Here is a 17,470-nt window from a genome sequence, read left to right as displayed (position 1 = left end):
TGCATACAGCTTTGACTTTTAACGAACTCACACTTTGAATTCTGTGTAGAAATTTGCCTCCCTAATGCTTTGTTTCTGTCATAATTACCGATTGAGACAGACATCGCTGTTCTTCCCATAACCATTTGCTCACTCTTCATGCAGCAATATTTCTTGAGCATCTTATGTGCCAGGCGTTTTCGTAGGATATGGGGATAGATCAGGGATCATCTTGATCCATGATCTCATGGAGTTTATATTTAATAGAGGAAACACAGATAATAGATAGTAAAATGTAGGCAAGCACTTACACTGAGGAAAAGTAGAACATATGGGGTGCTCGTGGGAGGCCTCTTCAAGAAGGTGAAATGTTCAGCTGACTGGATTGCCATGAAGATCAGAGGAAAGAGCATTTTGGGCATGGAACAGCTAGTGCAGAAACCGAGAGTGGAAACAGGCTTTGGAGCTTTGTGTATAAGGAATAGCAAGGAGGCTGGAATGTAGTAAGGGCGGGTGGTATAAGATGCACTTGGAGAGGAAATAAGGGGCCTAATCACATTAACTTAGTCTTCTCACTATGACGGGATTGTTTCCAGATACACATAGACCCGTGCCAGTCCAAGCTGCAGAAGAGACAGAAGAGTCTAGCCAACTACCAAATGCATTAAACGTTAATGAAACAGTTATCTGAATCCACCCTTTTCTCATGAAAATGGCAATGAGTTGTAGACCAAAATTAGGGCTGTTCTCCCATTTGAGAGTTATTAACTATATTAATAGCTTCCTATTGTGTGTGATCGACGATGATATACCATAGTACTTTAACATAAAAATCATATTAAATAGTATTAACATATTTTGATAAGGAAATGCTTGATAGCACTAAGCCAGCACTTTAGCTTAATATTTCACTTATATACCATAAAAAATTTTATTCGGTATTTTATAATGAGAAAGGATTATTCTCTTCTGTGTTTTATTTTTTTTAATTGTTTCCCTTCCCTTTCACATGTCTATTACAAATCCTAGGTTGTTTTCATAATCAACTAATCAGAACTAATAACATTTTAGTACTCCAAAATGTTGTACTTAGCTTTCCTGTTCCAAGAATTATCAGAGGGAGTAAATAGCCAGCATTTATTGTGGGGGCTAATAAGTATTTTGCATGTATTGATTTGTTTAATCCTCACAGGAACCTTATGAAATAGGCCACTGCTTTTCAAACTTCTCTTTTGTCTGAAGTTCATGCTAATTAATGCATTTTATGTTATGATCCAGTAACAAACATCTTTATACATAACAAAAGTTTCATCAGTTAATAGCACTGCAATATTCTCTTGTGTTTTTTCTTTTGAATTTTTTATCTTTTTAAAGTATATTTATTTTGAGGGAGAATGCACAAGCAGGGGAAAGAGAGAGATAGAGAGAGAGAGAGAGAGAGAGAGAGAGAGAGAACCCCAAGCAGGTTTCGCGCTGTCAGTACAGAGCCCAGTGTGAGGTTCCATCTCACGAACTGTGAGATCATGACCTGAGTTGAAATCAACAGTCAGATGCTTAACCAAATGAGCCACCCAGGCGCCCGCTTTTTTTTTTTTTTTTTTTTTAATGGTGGTGTCAGTTCACTAAATAATTCACAATTCACTAGCAGATTGTAGTTCTCATGGAAAATACTGAGGTGTGGTGTTTTACTGTCCTCATTTCACAGATGAGAAAGCTAACAGTTTAAGTAAACTGCCCAAGTGTTACATGTAACAACTGGTGAGTAGCAGAGGTAGGATTTGAACCAGGAGCCTGGGCTTTTACTCAGTTTACTAAACTGAATTGTATAGCTATACCTTTAATTTCCAGAATAAATTCGGCCCTCAGAGTCATCTCCATCTTGCCTCTGTGACAGGGAAAAAAATGTTTATGAAACAAGTACTGCCCCTCAGCCCTGTCCTCCACCTGCCAAGAAGTTGAATTGATCAGCATAAGTCAGGGAGAGACAGGGGACCCTGAAGATTTAGGAATAGGGAATGAAGAGTTTGTGTACCTTATGGGGGACTTTTAGAGCTTGAGGATGTGGCACAAATGTCTAATTGGGATTTTTTTTATTAAGTAGTTTTGTGTGATTTTGAGGAAAAACTCTCTTCTATCTCCCTTCGACATTGTCAGGAAAATTACCCACCACTGATATTTCAAATAAGGATTTGACTTTGGGCAGTTAAGTCCAGCCTCAGGGTGAAACCAGGTCAGAACAGAGGCAAGCCTGTTGGGGCCAGCCACATCTGGGTGATACTTTAGTGAAGAAGTGCCATACGTTCACTAACGATTTATTGCCTGTTGTGTTCAAGGAGCTGTCCTGGCTGGATACAGGGATGCAAAGCTGATTTAGATGTACCAAACACATTTGTTATGAGTAGTGACTAAATTAGAAGAAAACCATGTCACGCACCTCTGCTGTGCAAAGAACCTTGAGTTGTTTTGCATCTAATTCCGTAGCCTGGCAAGTTCATTGCTATTCATGTAGGTTTGAAGCTCCACGCAGGCGGATGTGTGTCTGTCTTGTCCACCAGTGTATCCCAGTTGCCACACGCAACACCTGGCACATTGTACACACTCCAGCATTTGCTGACTGATTATTGACTAACAGCCAAGTAACTCCTGGGGTATTTAAGAAATCAGGTCAGGGAGTCAGGTTATTTACATCTGCCTATGAAAGCATAAATTAAAATGTAAAACTTTATATGGGAAATTGCCTTATCAAGTGATATCCATGAGCATAATATATTATGTGTCCTGAAGTCAATTTCCTTTGTCCTGTGATCTGCTTCTGAAAACATTGACCAGCTTTCAACATAGCACCCCATTTTCTTTTCCACTGGACTGACTTTTCAGTGTCTAATTCCTTAGCCCAAGGAAAGTAAAAGAGTCTATCTTCTTTCATTCTTCCAAACGAGTAGACCTCCATCAAGCAGCTCTGCTTTGTAAAAATGCCTTTGCCTACCCTGAAAGGGACGGGTCCCTCCCTGCCTGTTAAAGAAGTCTGGGCTGGCATGTCAGCTCACACTGAGAGCCTAAGTGCAGGCATTTAATACTTTGTAGACGAAAGAAGCAGAGAGAGGCTCTGAGGCAAAAAAGTAATCCAAGCAGAAAATATATTTAAGACTAGAGGTTGCTTTTTCACAGCCAAGGAAGTGGCAATGGGGAGCTGGTGGCTGGAGGGAAGGAGCATAAATATGTATTGTGTATTTGGAGATAGGGGATTGGAGAGAGGATACTATGTGGAGAAACCACTTATTTGCCTAGATTTCACCTCAAAATAGAGAATGAAGAAGTAGTTAAGAGGAGAAAATATATGTCCATAAACATTGTATATGACATTAGTTATCAGGTGTATAACAATGATGCTGTGTGAACCGTTGTCCTGGAAATCTGCATTTACATTCTGATGAAGTTAGTATTAATTATGTTGCCTTTTTAATGTGGGGCCTCGTGATTGATGCAGTTGCTATGTCTGTAATCCCTATTTTTTAAATTTATTTTCCTTTTTAAAGGATGTTTTCTTTGTAAGAGAGAAGTCATAGTCTCCCCCTGCTGGATATGGCTGGTAGAACCCGAAAATTTAGGTCACTTGGCATGTATGTTGTGTAGCTACGAGAGGATTCATTTACCTGGACTTTGAACTTTCAAATTTTCTTCCCCACAGCCTCACTTAGCAGCCTTTTGATTACGCCTTTTCCATCTCCAAGCTCATCCACATCCTCTTCCAGTAGTTACCAGCGCCGCTGGCTTCGAAGTCAGACGACAAGTTTGGAAAATGGCATCATTCCAAGGAGGTGAGTTGCAAGTTTGCTCTTGCCGAGAAAGGTACTAGTTGTAGGCAGCTCGAACAAACTGGCAGTACTCACCTGTTGTCAGTGGAAAAAGAACTAAGACCTCTTGGTTAGCTTCAGCTTAGGCTGAAAATTTGCAAGTGATAAGTTTTATAAAAAGAATAAATATAGAAGCCAAACAGCAATCTGGTTTGGAAGACACTGGGGAATAATCTGGGTCATTGTGCCATGTACGAGCTAGACTTGGTGTTATTTAAGGTGAGTGTGCTCTCTCTTTGAATTGGCTCCCTTCCAGATACAGCTCTTGGGAGCTAGAGGGGTGGAATAAATCTCTTCCTTGGCTTACTGAGACACCAGTGTGGTCTTTGGAAACCTGTGAACTCAAGGATTGGGACATACTCTTTTCATAAAACTTAAATTCTTAAACTGAGTGGTCATGACTCTGATTATAAAGATGGCCTCGAGGTATATTCTGCCTTCATTGCAGTTGAATTTTAGTTCTAAAGTTTAGTTGTTTTGCAAAATACACATGGTTGGCTCGTTATGATGTTACATCAGTAGCTTCCACTTTCTTCTTCCTACAACCCAAAACCTTAAAGGGAATTAGTATAGGTTGTAGCTATAAAAATTCACATGTAAATTGGTTGATTTAGTGAGTTCGCTAGTAATCACCATGTGTAGGGATCTGTGAAGGTGTAAAGATGATTCAGTTACATGCCTGCATTTGTGAACTACTAGTATAGTTTGTTGACTGGTAGGGAAGGCGATATGCACATAAATAATGGCATAAAGACGTTAAGCTGTAGGGGCTCTTGGGTGGCTTAGTCAGTTAAGTGTCCGACTCTTGATTTTGGCTCAGGTCATGATCTCACGGTTCTTGAGTTTGAGCTCCACTTTGGACTCTGTGCTGACAGCATGGAGCCTGCTTGGCATTTTCTGTCCCTCCCTCCCTCCCTGTCTCTTTCTTTCTCTTTCTCTCTCTCTCTCTTTCTCTGCCCCTACCCTGCTTGTGCATGCTCTCTCTCTCAAAATAAATAAATAGACATCAAAATTTTTTAATAAAGATGTTAAACTATAAATGCCATGGGCAGGGCATAAAGCACTTTGGGACTCAGGGGAGGGAGAGAATACCTGCTGGTGGTCATGGGGGGCATGGCAGAGCCATGCATGGAGGAGATGGCACTTAAAGAACAAGCTGAGAAACAAGGGTTAGGGTGTGTGTATAGCACATGTCAGGCTGCTTGCCTCTCTTCTGTTATTCTCACAATCCTAGCAAGCTCAGCCAAGAGAAAAACATATAGCTGCTTCACTCGCTGAGGAACTGTTTGGTGGTCGGTGGACTTTGAGTGGAATGGCAGACTTTGGTGTGAGGACAAGTCCTAGCTCTGCCACTCACTGGGTGTACGTGACAGTGAATTAGTCTGGATTCAAAGTGTTGCTTCGGCATCTGCCTTATTTGTGCTAGTACCAGCCTCATGGTGTTGTTGGGAGAATTAAATGAGATACAGCAAGTCAAGTCAAGCTAAGACAAGACATGGGAAAGAAAATACTAGTCAGGATGACTTATTTGCACTTATTGCCATCATTATCATTACCATCACTACAGTTGTCAAAAGAAGGCATCCCACCTCCCTCCCTGCCATTACAGCAGCTTCTGTGATTGAAGAGAATGACGGGTCTTGAGAAATCTTCCGCTTTACGCATCTCTTTTTTTTTCTTAATTTTTTTAACGTTTATTTATTTTTGAGAGAGAGACAGAGCATGGGTGAAGGAGGGCCAGAGAGAGAGAGAGAGACAGACAGACAGACAGACAGACAGACAGAATCCGAAGCAGGCTTCAGGCTCTGAGCTGTCAGCACAGAGCCTGACGTGGGACTTGAATTCACAGACTGTGAGATCATGACCTGAGCCGAAGTCGGACACTCAACTGAGTCACCCAGGCGCCACTATGCATCTCTTTACTAAAAATGTTTTTCCATCCCTTCAGGATTAAATCTCAAGTTGAATAGCATTCTCCAACTCACTCCTCTAAAAATTCTTCAACATTCTAATTTGAATTGAGATCTGGCTTTAGAAACTAAAGAATCTCTAATGAATTCACAACTAAAATAAGTATTTTTAGTTCAAAAATGAAAATGCCCCCAGGGGCGCCTCTGTGGCTCAGTGGCTTGAGCATCCAACTCTTGATTTTCGTTCAGGTCATGATCCCAGGGTCATGGAGTCGAGCCCTGCAACAGCCTTGTGCTGAGCATGGAGTTTACTTGGGATTCTCTCTCTCCCTCTCCCTTTCCCCTCTCCTCTGCTTGCCTTCTCTCTCTCTCTCTCTCTCTCTCTCTCTCTCTCTCTCTCTCAAAATACAATAAAAAAAAAAAAGAAAATGTGGAGCCCCTTTGTTCAAAAAGTAAGGAAAAGTACTATTAAAGGTACTAAAAGGTAAAGATTTAAAAAAATATTTTACTTACAAAATATAATAGGAATAATAGTGAAATATGAAGAAAAACTATAGATTGCAAAATTAATATTTCAGCATCATAATTTTACATAATAATGCTATATCTTGATTCATCATAAGTCTTTCCTGGCTCATTTTTCTATATTCCTTTGTCAGGTTATCAAAATTTATACTTTTTAGCAACTTTGCTTTCAATTGATATAATTGAAAGCAGCATTAGTCAGTCTTGGCAAATGCGAGATGGCAAATGATTTTTGACAATTTTTCGTTTTGAGAAAGATCTTTCTGCTGATGTAACTGTTACTGGAACTTTATGCGTTATGAAAACATTGGATTAAGTTTTTGATAAACTTTCAAAATATAAATTTCATTGCATCCAGATCTGATGATTCTTGTGGAACAGTTTTTCTAAAAAAATTTAATTCTTCGCACAAATCCATTTTTGTATAAGACTGGATTTAATTTTAAATGTAAATTTATACAAAGTTATTTTAATGTCTCCTCTGACATTTACTGTAACTCATGAAAGTCTTACAAGCAACTGAGTTTCTTCATGAGTTGTATATAATTCAAAATGCCTGTTTTTTCATTCTATCACTGCATCTTCAATTGTGAGGAAAATTTGTTTTATTTTATTTAAAAAATTTGTTAATATTTATTTATTTTTGAGAGACAGAGACAGAACACAAGTGGGGGAAGGGCAGAGAGAGAGGGAGACACAGAATCTGAAGCAGACTTCTAGGCTCCGAGCTGTCAGCTCAGAGCCCAATACGAGGCTTAAACCCACAAAGTATGAGATCATGACCTGAACCAAAGTCAGACGCTTAACCAACTGAGCCACCCAGGCGCTCCGGGAAAATTAATTTTAAATGGGCTTTCTTATTAATAATTTGTTTATTTGAAGCTTCAAATGAAAACAATGGGTTTTTTTCTCTGTCCGGTGCAACAATCTTTACATTTAATTTCTATGGGGCGCCTGGGTGGCTCAGTCAGTTAAGCGCCCGGCTTCAGCTCAGGTCATGATCCCACGGTCCGTGGGTTCGAGCCCCACATCGGGCTCTGTGCTGACAACTCAAGAGCCTGGAGCCTGTTTCAGATTCTGTGTCTCCCTCTCTCTCTGCCCCTCCCCACCTCATGCTCTGTCTCTGTCTCTCTCAAAAATAAATAAACTTTAAAAAAAAATTAAAAAAAAATTTCTATTTCTATGCCTGTAGATATATACTTTGTAATGTTGCAGTGCTTTTCAAAACTGTAGATGGTAAACTCTGAAGAATTCTGATTACTCCTGGATGTGCTTTATTGCAATGTCCACTGTGGGCGCTTTGTGATAATTCAGTGTCTTGGGTCTTGGGTCAGAGTTAAATATTTGTGCAGACTCTACAGGGACAGGTTCCGATGATGGATGGGCTAGCTGGCCTCGCACCGTGGGTCATGGCACTACCCAGGTCTTTGCTCTCTCCCATGGCTGTGGTTGCTGCTGCTCTCACAGCCACCAGTCTGGGCCCAGGTCCCAGGCTTGCTGCCTTGGGGCCTCCTGCTACCCTGGACTGCTCAGACACGTGGGCGTGTGCCTGACTGCCTAGCTAGTTGCTCAGCGGCTGGGTTGCACGCCCTTAGGCCGGAGCCCACTGTGCACTCTGCAGCCTGGTGTCTTCACTGCTCGCTCACATGTTTCATTGTACCATCAGACTTTACCTACAGAATACAGGCTCAAAGATAAAATCACCAAGAATTCAAGATGGCAACCGCAAAACATTAAATCAAACCAGGGGCCCATCTGGGAACAGGGCTCTGTGTGAGTGGGGTCTCATGCCCATGAAGCTGGCACACAGAGAATATAAATGTGGCTGACGTTTTGAATTGATCACTGTACCTATGAAGATCCCTTCATTTAAAGTTGCTGCAGTTGATTTCTTACTTTTGGCAGGAATGGAGGTAGGAAAATTAGTTTTTTTATGTTAGACAGGAGAACAGTGGGTACCAAAAACACGATTGCATCTGGCTTTGAGAGAAAAGTCACAGTAATCAAAAACTTCCGAACAGATAAAGATGGAAAGGATGATTTCACAGTCCTTAGCAGTTGGTTCCACGCTGGATACTCATGTCTCCAGGCCCCCTGCTGTGCCAGGCGGTAACTTTTGGTTACTGGTTGGGGAGTTGGGCTTGGACCTTTACCAGCTGGTGGGGAAGTACTGCCTGTAATAGAAGAGAAACTGCAGAGATTCCATCCCTTAGTGAAGCTACTGAAACCTTAAAGGACTGAGGTATTAAATTTCCCAGAAGGGCTTTTGATTCAAATTATTAAATTGAACCAACCATATAAAGTTGATACAGGTTTGTTCTTTGACCTATAAAAATGGCAGTTTCATATGTTCCAATATAATACATACATTCAAATTAAATTCAAAGCTGACAAAAACAAACTAAGCAGTGGTGATATTAATTATAGATGATTGAGATGCACTTACATAATCATAGTTTTTGCTTTATTTATGATCTTGAAGTAAAAATAATGTATGTAAGGGGCACCTGGGTGGCGCAGTCGGTTAAGCGGCCGACTTCAGCCGGGTCACGATCTCGCGGTCCGTGAGTTCAAGCCCCGCGTCAGGCTCTGGGCTGATGGCTCGGAGCCTGGAGCCTGTTTCCGATTCTGTGTCTCCCTCTCTCTCTGCCCCTCCCCCATTCATGCTGTGTCTCTCTCTGTCCCCAAAATAAATAAACGTTGAAAAAAAAATTAAAAAAAAAAAAAAAAAAAAAGAAAAAAAAAAAAAATAATGTATGTAAGTGCTTATTCATAAGTGTCAACAAAATTCTACTTGAGTTTTTTGTAAGGAGAAGATTAAGAGTATAGCAGTGGGTTTTCCTTGACTTGAAGTCCTGTTAGCTGATGGGATTTCTCCCAGCTATTTGCTGTCCGTGCTCCAGCTGGCAGGATGCACCTGATGGCATGAACAGCAGCAGACGGATCAGGCATGGGGCAGAGTCCCTGCTCCTTTCCAGAGTCTAGGAAATGAGCCCAGACTAGAAGACAGAAACCCGGGGTTCTAGCGCCAGCATTGTCCCTAAGAAGCTTTCTGTTCCTGAAGCAGGTTGATGAATCACCCTGCCTCAGTTTCCACATTTGCAAAAAGATCTGTGTACCTTACAGGGTGATTTGAGGGTGAGAAGATACGGTGAAGTATTTGGGTACATACTCAAATGTTTTAAAACATTCTGAAATGTTCTTTCATTGTGGAATAATTTTAAAAATACAATTACAGTACTATATGATCTGATTTGCACAGTTGATCTAAGACTTCAGAATGAAGCTCTGTTGCGTTAGAATCCAGGAATCCAGTGGAGAGAGGGGCATCTGGGTGGCTCAGTTGGTTAAGCATCTGATTCTTTTTTATTTTTTTTTTACATTAAAAAAATATTTTTATTTATTTTTGAGAGAGAGAGAGAGAGTGAGCAAGCAAGCATGAGCGGGGAAGGGCAGAGAGAGGGAGGGAGACACACAATCCAAAGCAGGCTCCAGGCTCTGAGCTGTCAGCACAGAGCCCAACGTGGGGCTCGAACTCTTGAAACTGTGAGATCATGACCTGAGCTGAAGTTGGACACTTAAACTGACTGAGCCACCCAGGAGCCCCAAGCATCTGATTCTTGATTTAGGCTCGGGTCATGACCTCAGGGTCATGAAATCAAGCCCGAGTAGGGCTCTGCACGGGGCATGGAGCCTGCTTAAGATTCTGTCTCTCCCTCTACTCTTCCCCACCTCTCCCCCCACCCAAAAATAGAATGCATTAGACAGACACAGTGAAGCAAGTAAGAGCTACGCAGGGCTATTGTAGCTGTGGAAGTTTTTCAGAAATTCAGTAGGTGGCACTCTGTGCTGTGTTAAGACAGAGTTGGCTATTGTTTATATGGTAGAGATGAAGACGATGCATAAAAACGCATGGGGTTAAGTGTTTATTACAATTTCATTATTAAGGACCATATTGGCCAAAGATAAATGGACTGAGATGGTCATTTTACTTGGGAAAAGAAGAGAAGTAGGAGATGCCAGACAAAAAAAAAGAAAAGGTTGCGAGAAAGTGTTGATAAATATAATATCAGAACTTCCTATAAAATAGAAATAAACTGGTGCAAAAAACAAAGTTATAGTACAGGTACTTTGGAAAAGGAGAATATTTACTGTATGGAATTTCTTTGTGTGAAATTAAAATTCTAAGATAGGCTCAGGGTCTTTTTTTTTTTTTTTTAATGAGCAGATGATTAGGATCTAGGGATTTTTCAGAGAAAACAGTTGATGATTTATTATAATGCACAGCATTTACAACAGTACCTGGAGATCATGCCTTGCCAGTGGCATGTCTGTTAGTGCCTGTTACTGGCTTATCAACCACATCTACATCTCTGGGATCTTGCTTGAAGTTGACAGAAACAGTAGCATATCTTTCCTGAGGTTAGAACAAGATGTCTGTCCCCTTTCCTTTAAAAGTAAAATGGCTTTCCTGACCAAAACACTTTTTATGCATGCATGTTTTCAGAGGTATGGATATGTTCAAAATCACAGGAACATTCTAGGCTATGAGTGGAGCACTAAACAAGTTTAAGATCAAGAGTATGGAGGCTAGCTGCCTTGAATCCTACCAAGCATAAGTAATTGCTTTATTGTAATTTGTGGTAAAGAAAATAGAGGAAGCAGTCCTCTCCCATATTCTGCAGATATACAAGACTAAATGGTGAAGTCAGTGAGAAAGAGAAAGTTAATTGCATACTTACGGTGTGCCAGACAAGGTGCTTTCATTTGCAATATATTATGTCCTTTCCTTTTGGTATCTTTGTAGAAAAAAAATTATTTTCGCTTTTGCTGTTAGTAACTATGTGCTAGTTATGCTGTTTTTTTCAGAATAGCTAAATAAGAGGGTTAGGCCATATTTGTGAGTCTTCCCCCTTAAGACAAATTGAGTATATATTCATAATTTATTGGCTTCGTGATTCTCTTATCATAGAAGTGGACTCTCTCAAAAGAACCGTAAGTTTTTTTTAAGAATTTACACAGAAGAGAGAGAAGTCTTTCTGCTTGGGGGATTTCCCAGAGAGCTTAATCAATTGCGTGGCTTAATCTGAGCATTTACTGGAGTAACTTCATGTAATGGATTTAATAGCCTTGGGAAAGTCAGCCTCAACTACCAGTAGTTCCAAACATGATGCATTGGTTAAACAGAATACCACAGGATCATTTCCCTTCTAATGTTCTTATCTTTTGCTATCTATCAACCAAAACAAAGGGCCTCTGTTTTGAGTGACCAGATGTGTCTCGCCCCTTCCTAAATACCACCAATCTGATGTAAAATTATCCAAGGGAAAAAGACTAAGAGTCTAACAAGAGGATATTTAAGGTTACTTTTAATTTTTATTTAAGTTTCTTTTTGTGTTAAATACGCTGTGGTAAGTTGAGGTTTTCATTTTTCATGACAGAATTAGAGAAAAGAATGAATTCCAAGTAGATGAAACTCTTGGTTCAGACTCCGGAGTGTTCACATTAGCTTTCTGAATTTCTGAATGGCATCCCCTGGCACTGCAGTTTATCTTCAGTGTGATTCTTTGATGTATGGCAACTTTTCAAACTTACTGTTCCTGCAGGTCAACTGATGAAACATTCAGCCTGGCTGAAGAAACCTGTAGTTCTAATCCGGCCATAGTTCGGAGGAAGAAAATTGCCATAAGCATCATCTTTTCTCTGTGTGAGAAAGAAGAGGCACAAAGGAATTTCCAGGACTTCTTTTTTTCTCATTTCCCCCTTTTTGAGTCTCACATGAACAGGCTGAAGAGTGCAATTGAAAAGGTAATAAGAATGTAATCTAGGGGCACCTGGCTGTGTCAGTCAATAGAGCATGCAACTCTTGATCTCAGCATTGTGAGTTCAAGTCCCATGTTGCATGTAGAAATTACTTAAAAATAATATCTTTAAAAAAAAAGACCGTAATCTTGTGTCAAATAGAGAAGTGATTATAGGGCTTAAGATGGTAGAATCTCATGGTTTATGATCAGATCCCTTTTTTAGAGAACTTAAATCACCTGCAACAGTAATAGATCCTTTAATACATTGATATTAGATATCAGACATTAGATTGTTTTAGGAAAGGAAATGACTGCTTTCTGATGACTTAAGTCATTACTACAGTGAGTGTTTTCATTATACTAGTATTTTATTAATAAATGCCCAGTGGTAAACAGTTATAAAGGAATTTCTTCTCAGAAAGTAAATTTTTTTCTCTCTTCAATGAAGGCCATGATCTCCTGCAGGAAGATAGCAGAATCAAGTCTCCGTGTCCAGTTTTATGTCAGCCGTCTGATGGAAGCTCTGGGAGAATTCAGGTACGTTGACAAAGTCTGGCAAATCCAACAGGATAAATTTATAAGTGGCAGTAGCGGTGGCAGCCATGGATCTGGGGATACATGGAGACATTAATTGGAAGAATTTAGGGGCTGGCGATTACTGGTCACTTTAGCAGCTCCTTCCTTCAAGATGGAAACCCAGATCAAATAGAGCAGAATGTTTAAGTCACACAGCACCACATAATCCACACTGCTGCCTGACAGTCTTTGATTGCTTTTAATGAGATGAATGGAGAAAACTAATATTTATGTGTCTCTTATAAGCCTGTTCATTATTTCATGTCATCCTCACAAAAGCCCTACGAGTAAGCACTATTAACTGACCCCACTTTACAGTTGTGAAGGCTTGAGTTCAGGGACACTCATCCAGAGCATAGCTGGAGAGGGGCACCTGGGTGGCTCAGTCGGTTAAGTGTCTGACTCTTGATCTCAGAGTCGTGAGTGTAAGCCCCATGTTGGGCTCCACACTGGGAGTGGAGCCCCCTTAAAAAAAAAATTTAAGGGGTGCCTGGGTGGCTCAGTCGGTTAAGCGTCCGACTTCAGCTCAGGTCACGATCTCACGGTCCGTGAGTTCGAGCCCCACGTCGGCCTCTGGGCTGACGATGGCCCAGAGCCAGGAGCCTGCTTCCGATTCTGTGTCTCCCTCTCTCTCTGACCCTCCCCCGTTCATGCTCTGTCTCTCTCTGTCTCAAAAATAAATAAACATTAAAAAAAAAAATTTAAAAAGAAACAAAAATAAAAAGAGCACAGCATAGCTGGAGAGCATATATGTGTCAGGCAGATATACCTTCCAGCTTACCAGGACAGTCCTTGTTTATACCCAGTGCCCTCTCATAAGTATCCTGGTCTGAACACTAAATTAGTGTGTCTTCATTGTCAGTTTTTAATTCATGATCTTTGTACTTTGGAGACTGGTTTTCTGTAGTCTTTGCTCCTAATATCTGGGTAGGAAGGTGTAGTGTAGAGGGTAGGACTCTCCTTCACCATGCTAACCTGGGGTTCTTGCACCATTTCTTTGAGCCAGTTTCTCAATGGGGAGTGGAATCATATTCCAAAGCCATCATGAACTAATAAGTCAAACTGTTATTCTGTAGCTGAAAGATAAAAGAATTTTTACAGGGGTGCCTGGGAGGCTCAGTTGGTTAAGTGTCCAACTCTTGATTTCATCTCAGGTCATGATCTCACGGTTCATGAGATCGAGCCCTGCCTTGGGCTCCACGCTGACACCCACACCCACACCAGTGTGACAGTGTGGAGACTGCTTGGAATTCTTCCTCTTCCTCTCTCTCTCTCCCCCCAACTCATGTTCTCTTTCTCTCTCAAAATAAATAAATGAACATGAAAAAAAATTCTTTATAGTTTTTAGAATTTTAGAACATTGGGTGTTTTTGTTTTTGTTTTTAGTTTATTTTGAGAGAGAGAGACAGAGAGAGAGAGGGCACACACACTTGGGGAAGGGACAGAGAGAGAGAGAGAGAGAGAGAGAGAATCCCAAGCAGGTTTCACACCATCAGCACGGAGCCCCATGCAGGGCTCAAACCCATGAATCTCAAGATGGTAACTTGAGCCAAAAAGTTGGATGCTTAACAGACTGAGCCACCCAGGCATCCCTAGAACATTTTTTTGATGATTAAGGTATATGCTGGTGAATTCTATATGGCTACTTGAAACAATATCTCCAGTGGTCTTTGAACCTTGCGTTATGTGTAAAGTACTCAGATAGCACATTTGTCATTATCTGGTGATTGTCAAGACCTAAGTCATATATTTGAGAAATAGTGTGGAGTTGTGCTAGTTTGATTAAAGTATTAATTTTTCAGAGGTCAAGAATCTGAAAGTACAGAACCAGAAAGCCTCACTTATTCAAAGACACGTCTTATTCTTACTTCAACAACCTACCCTTCCAGAAATGGTGACAAAATATAGTGTTACCAATGGGAGACCTAGTTTTAGTAAATAATTCCCAGTTCTGTGTGACTGTAATCTGTCATTGCTACCTAACTCAGCAGATGTGTTTTGGCCAAGATGACGTTCTCTTGTATCTCCGTTGATTTAGGCACATAGCTAGAAAATCAGAATATGTCTTATTGTCTTTATTTGGAGTGAATATATCCTAAGCTAAGTTAGTGTGCTCTTTGGAAAAACATTTATGAGTCATGAAGCTTAGAGTAAGGCCTTGGCACCAGGTGTTGGGAAACCTGAAGTCTCATCCTGACCTTGTCATTCAGTGTCTTATATAAGTAACTTAATTTCTCTAGGCCTCAGTTTCTATATCTGTAAAGTGATAAAGCTACATTAGTCAGTTTTGCTAATAGCTTATAGTTCTAAGAATTTGATTCTGTTAGTCCATATAGAAACTCAGTATATATCATGAAGAAGAGCCATTTATGTAGTTTTTTCATCTGAAATCAATAGGGTGCTTTGGCTTAAAGAACTAAGCACTAACTAGCACTTGGGAGAGCTGAGTTGCCTTTGGCCACATTTTTAAATAGCATGTACTTTCCTTCTTCCTTTATTTCTTTACTGTAAAAACAAATGCAAATTTTGATAATAGGCATTGTGAAAACAAATCATTTAAAAAATGGATATTTTATATCAAGGGTTAGTATGCCTTTTCCATAAAGAGTTTCTGTCATAGCTCCTCAACTTTGCCATTCTGCAAAAAGCAGCAATAGATAATGTATAAATGAATGAGCTTGGCAGTGTTCCAATAAAATGTTATTTACAAAAAAGGTGGCAGGTTTGGCCTCTGGATCATAGTTTGCTGATCTCTGTTTTATATCCTGTTTGAATCCCTCAAGGGCTACATAGATCCAGATTATTGTTTTCTTCTTTACTCCTTTATACAGAGATTATCCAAAATAATATTTGTGACAGTTTTATGTCTCCCTTCTCTTTTCTATAGAGGAACTATCTGGAACTTATATTCCGTTCCAAGGATAGCTGAACCCGTATGGCTTACCATGATGTCCAGCACCTTGGAAAAAACCCAGCTCTGCCAGCGCTTTCTCAAGGAGTTTACACTTCTGATAGAACAGATCAACAAAAATCAGTAAGCTTCAAATCTCTGAAGCCTTTTTGCAACTTCCATGGCCAGTGTCTGTGGTGTATGTGACATGCCTCTTCCTGCATTGACTCATCTGGTTGTATTTTCTTCCATTTCTCCAAGGTTTTTTGCTGCCTTACTGACTGCAGTGTTAACCTACCACCTGGCCTGGGTACCGACTGTCATGCCTGTTGATCACCCTCCCATTAAAGCCTTCTCAGAGAAACGCACCTCTCAGTCAGTGAACACGCTGGCCAAAACACATCCATATAATCCTCTCTGGGCACAGCTGGGTTAGTACCTAATTTGACTATTCAGAGACTCTATGGGGTGGAATGGAGAAAATGCTAGAATTTTTTGTTGATATTGGCTCTCCATCCCGGAGATTCAGGAGTTGTCCCTGGACAGGCAGATGATAGGAGACTGGCCCACAGGGTCTAGTTGTAGGGCAACCCCTTCCTCTCCTTCCCCGCCGCTGGCAGCTTTGTTGTGCTCTTCTGAAGCGGAACAGGTAAATCGTTCTCCCATACCACAGTGGCAGTTCACCCTAGAGCAGGGTTTCTTAACCTCAGCATTATTGATATTTGGACCAGATAATTCTTTGTGGGGTGGGGTTTGGGAGGGCTGTCTTGTGCATTTAGGGTGTTAGCAGCATTAGTGGCCTTTGTTCACTAGCTACCAGTGAAACACCCCCTTCAGAGTTGTGACAATCAAAAATGTCTCCGAACATTGTTCCTGGGTGGCAAGACACTCTCTGGCTGAGAACCACTGCCCTCAAGGATGGACTTGGTTAGAGAAAAATAGGAGAAAAAGAAAGTAACATACTATAATTGTACTACCTTTACAACTTTAGCTTGAGTTAGGAACCTTGTCTTTCTCTATACCACTTCCTTGCAATTAGATGGTGGCATTTATTTCCTCAAAGCTTTGCACATAGGCATGGTACAGAAATCTAATGCTTTGGCATGGTTGGTTATAAAGTTTGGGACTTGTGAGTTCAAAGTGGCATATTTGGGTTCATGTGGAAAAGAGCTCTACTCTTGGACCTCTCACTCATCAATCATGTAGAGTAACACAGTTAAACTTGCTGCCCACGCTGATCCAGATCCTATGCTAGATGCCAGGGATATGGGGTTAACACACACTGCTTAGCTTGGGGAAGCTAGCTGCCTAATGGAGGTGGCAGATTTGTATTCAGATGATCTCAAAACATCCTGATTACTCCTTTGATAGGAGAAGGATGCAAGACAGAGACAGTAGAGTGTGAAGGTTAAGGGTATAGGTGCCACAGCCAGACTACATAGATCAAATCCAGTCTCCATGGGCAAGTGCCTTAACCTCTCTGTGTCTCAGTTTCTTTCTTTTTTTTTTTTTTAATTTTTTTTTTTTTCAACGTTTATTTATTTTTGGGACAGAGAGAGACAGAGCATGAACGGGGGAGGGGCAGAGAGAGAGGGAGACACAGAATCGGAAACAGGGTCCAGGCTCTGAGCCATCAGCCCAGAGCCCGACGCGGGGCTCGAACTCACGGACCGCGAGATCGTGACCTGGCTGAAGTCGGACGCTTAACCGACTGCGCCACCCAGGCGCCCCATCAGTTTCTTTATCTGTAAAATGGGATGATAATAGTTAATGGTTGCTGTGGGATTTACTTCTATGTAAAGCACTTTTGTTATTTATGCTGCTGATGAAAATATTAATGTTAGAGAGGCACTGGGAGACAAAGTGAGGGGATGGAGGGGATTTTCAAGGAAGTCTTGCTTAAGGAAATGTTAAAATGGCATTTTCCAGAAG

At 40.8% G+C, this 17,470-nt stretch overlaps 1 protein-coding gene across 6 annotated transcripts in view; it reads left to right on the top strand.

The window, feature by feature from the left end:
• FNIP2 (folliculin interacting protein 2) overlaps window positions 1–17,470 on the top strand; it is a 132,313-nt gene that overhangs the window by 81,962 nt on the left and 32,881 nt on the right. For all 6 annotated transcript variants that reach the window (XM_047856471.1, XM_047856473.1, XM_047856475.1 and 3 more), the window contains 5 exons: window positions 3,668–3,797; window positions 11,875–12,076; window positions 12,521–12,609; window positions 15,536–15,682; window positions 15,800–15,969. In XM_047856471.1, coding sequence (XP_047712427.1) covers window positions 3,668–3,797; window positions 11,875–12,076; window positions 12,521–12,609; window positions 15,536–15,682; window positions 15,800–15,969 — 738 coding nt within the window. The remainder of the gene's footprint in view (window positions 1–3,667; window positions 3,798–11,874; window positions 12,077–12,520; window positions 12,610–15,535; window positions 15,683–15,799; window positions 15,970–17,470) is intronic.

This window comes from Prionailurus viverrinus, chromosome B1 (assembly GCF_022837055.1).
Source record: "Prionailurus viverrinus isolate Anna chromosome B1, UM_Priviv_1.0, whole genome shotgun sequence".
NCBI classification, from domain to species: Eukaryota; Metazoa; Chordata; class Mammalia; order Carnivora; family Felidae; genus Prionailurus; species Prionailurus viverrinus.
This window is presented reverse-complemented; position numbering and strand designations above follow the sequence as displayed.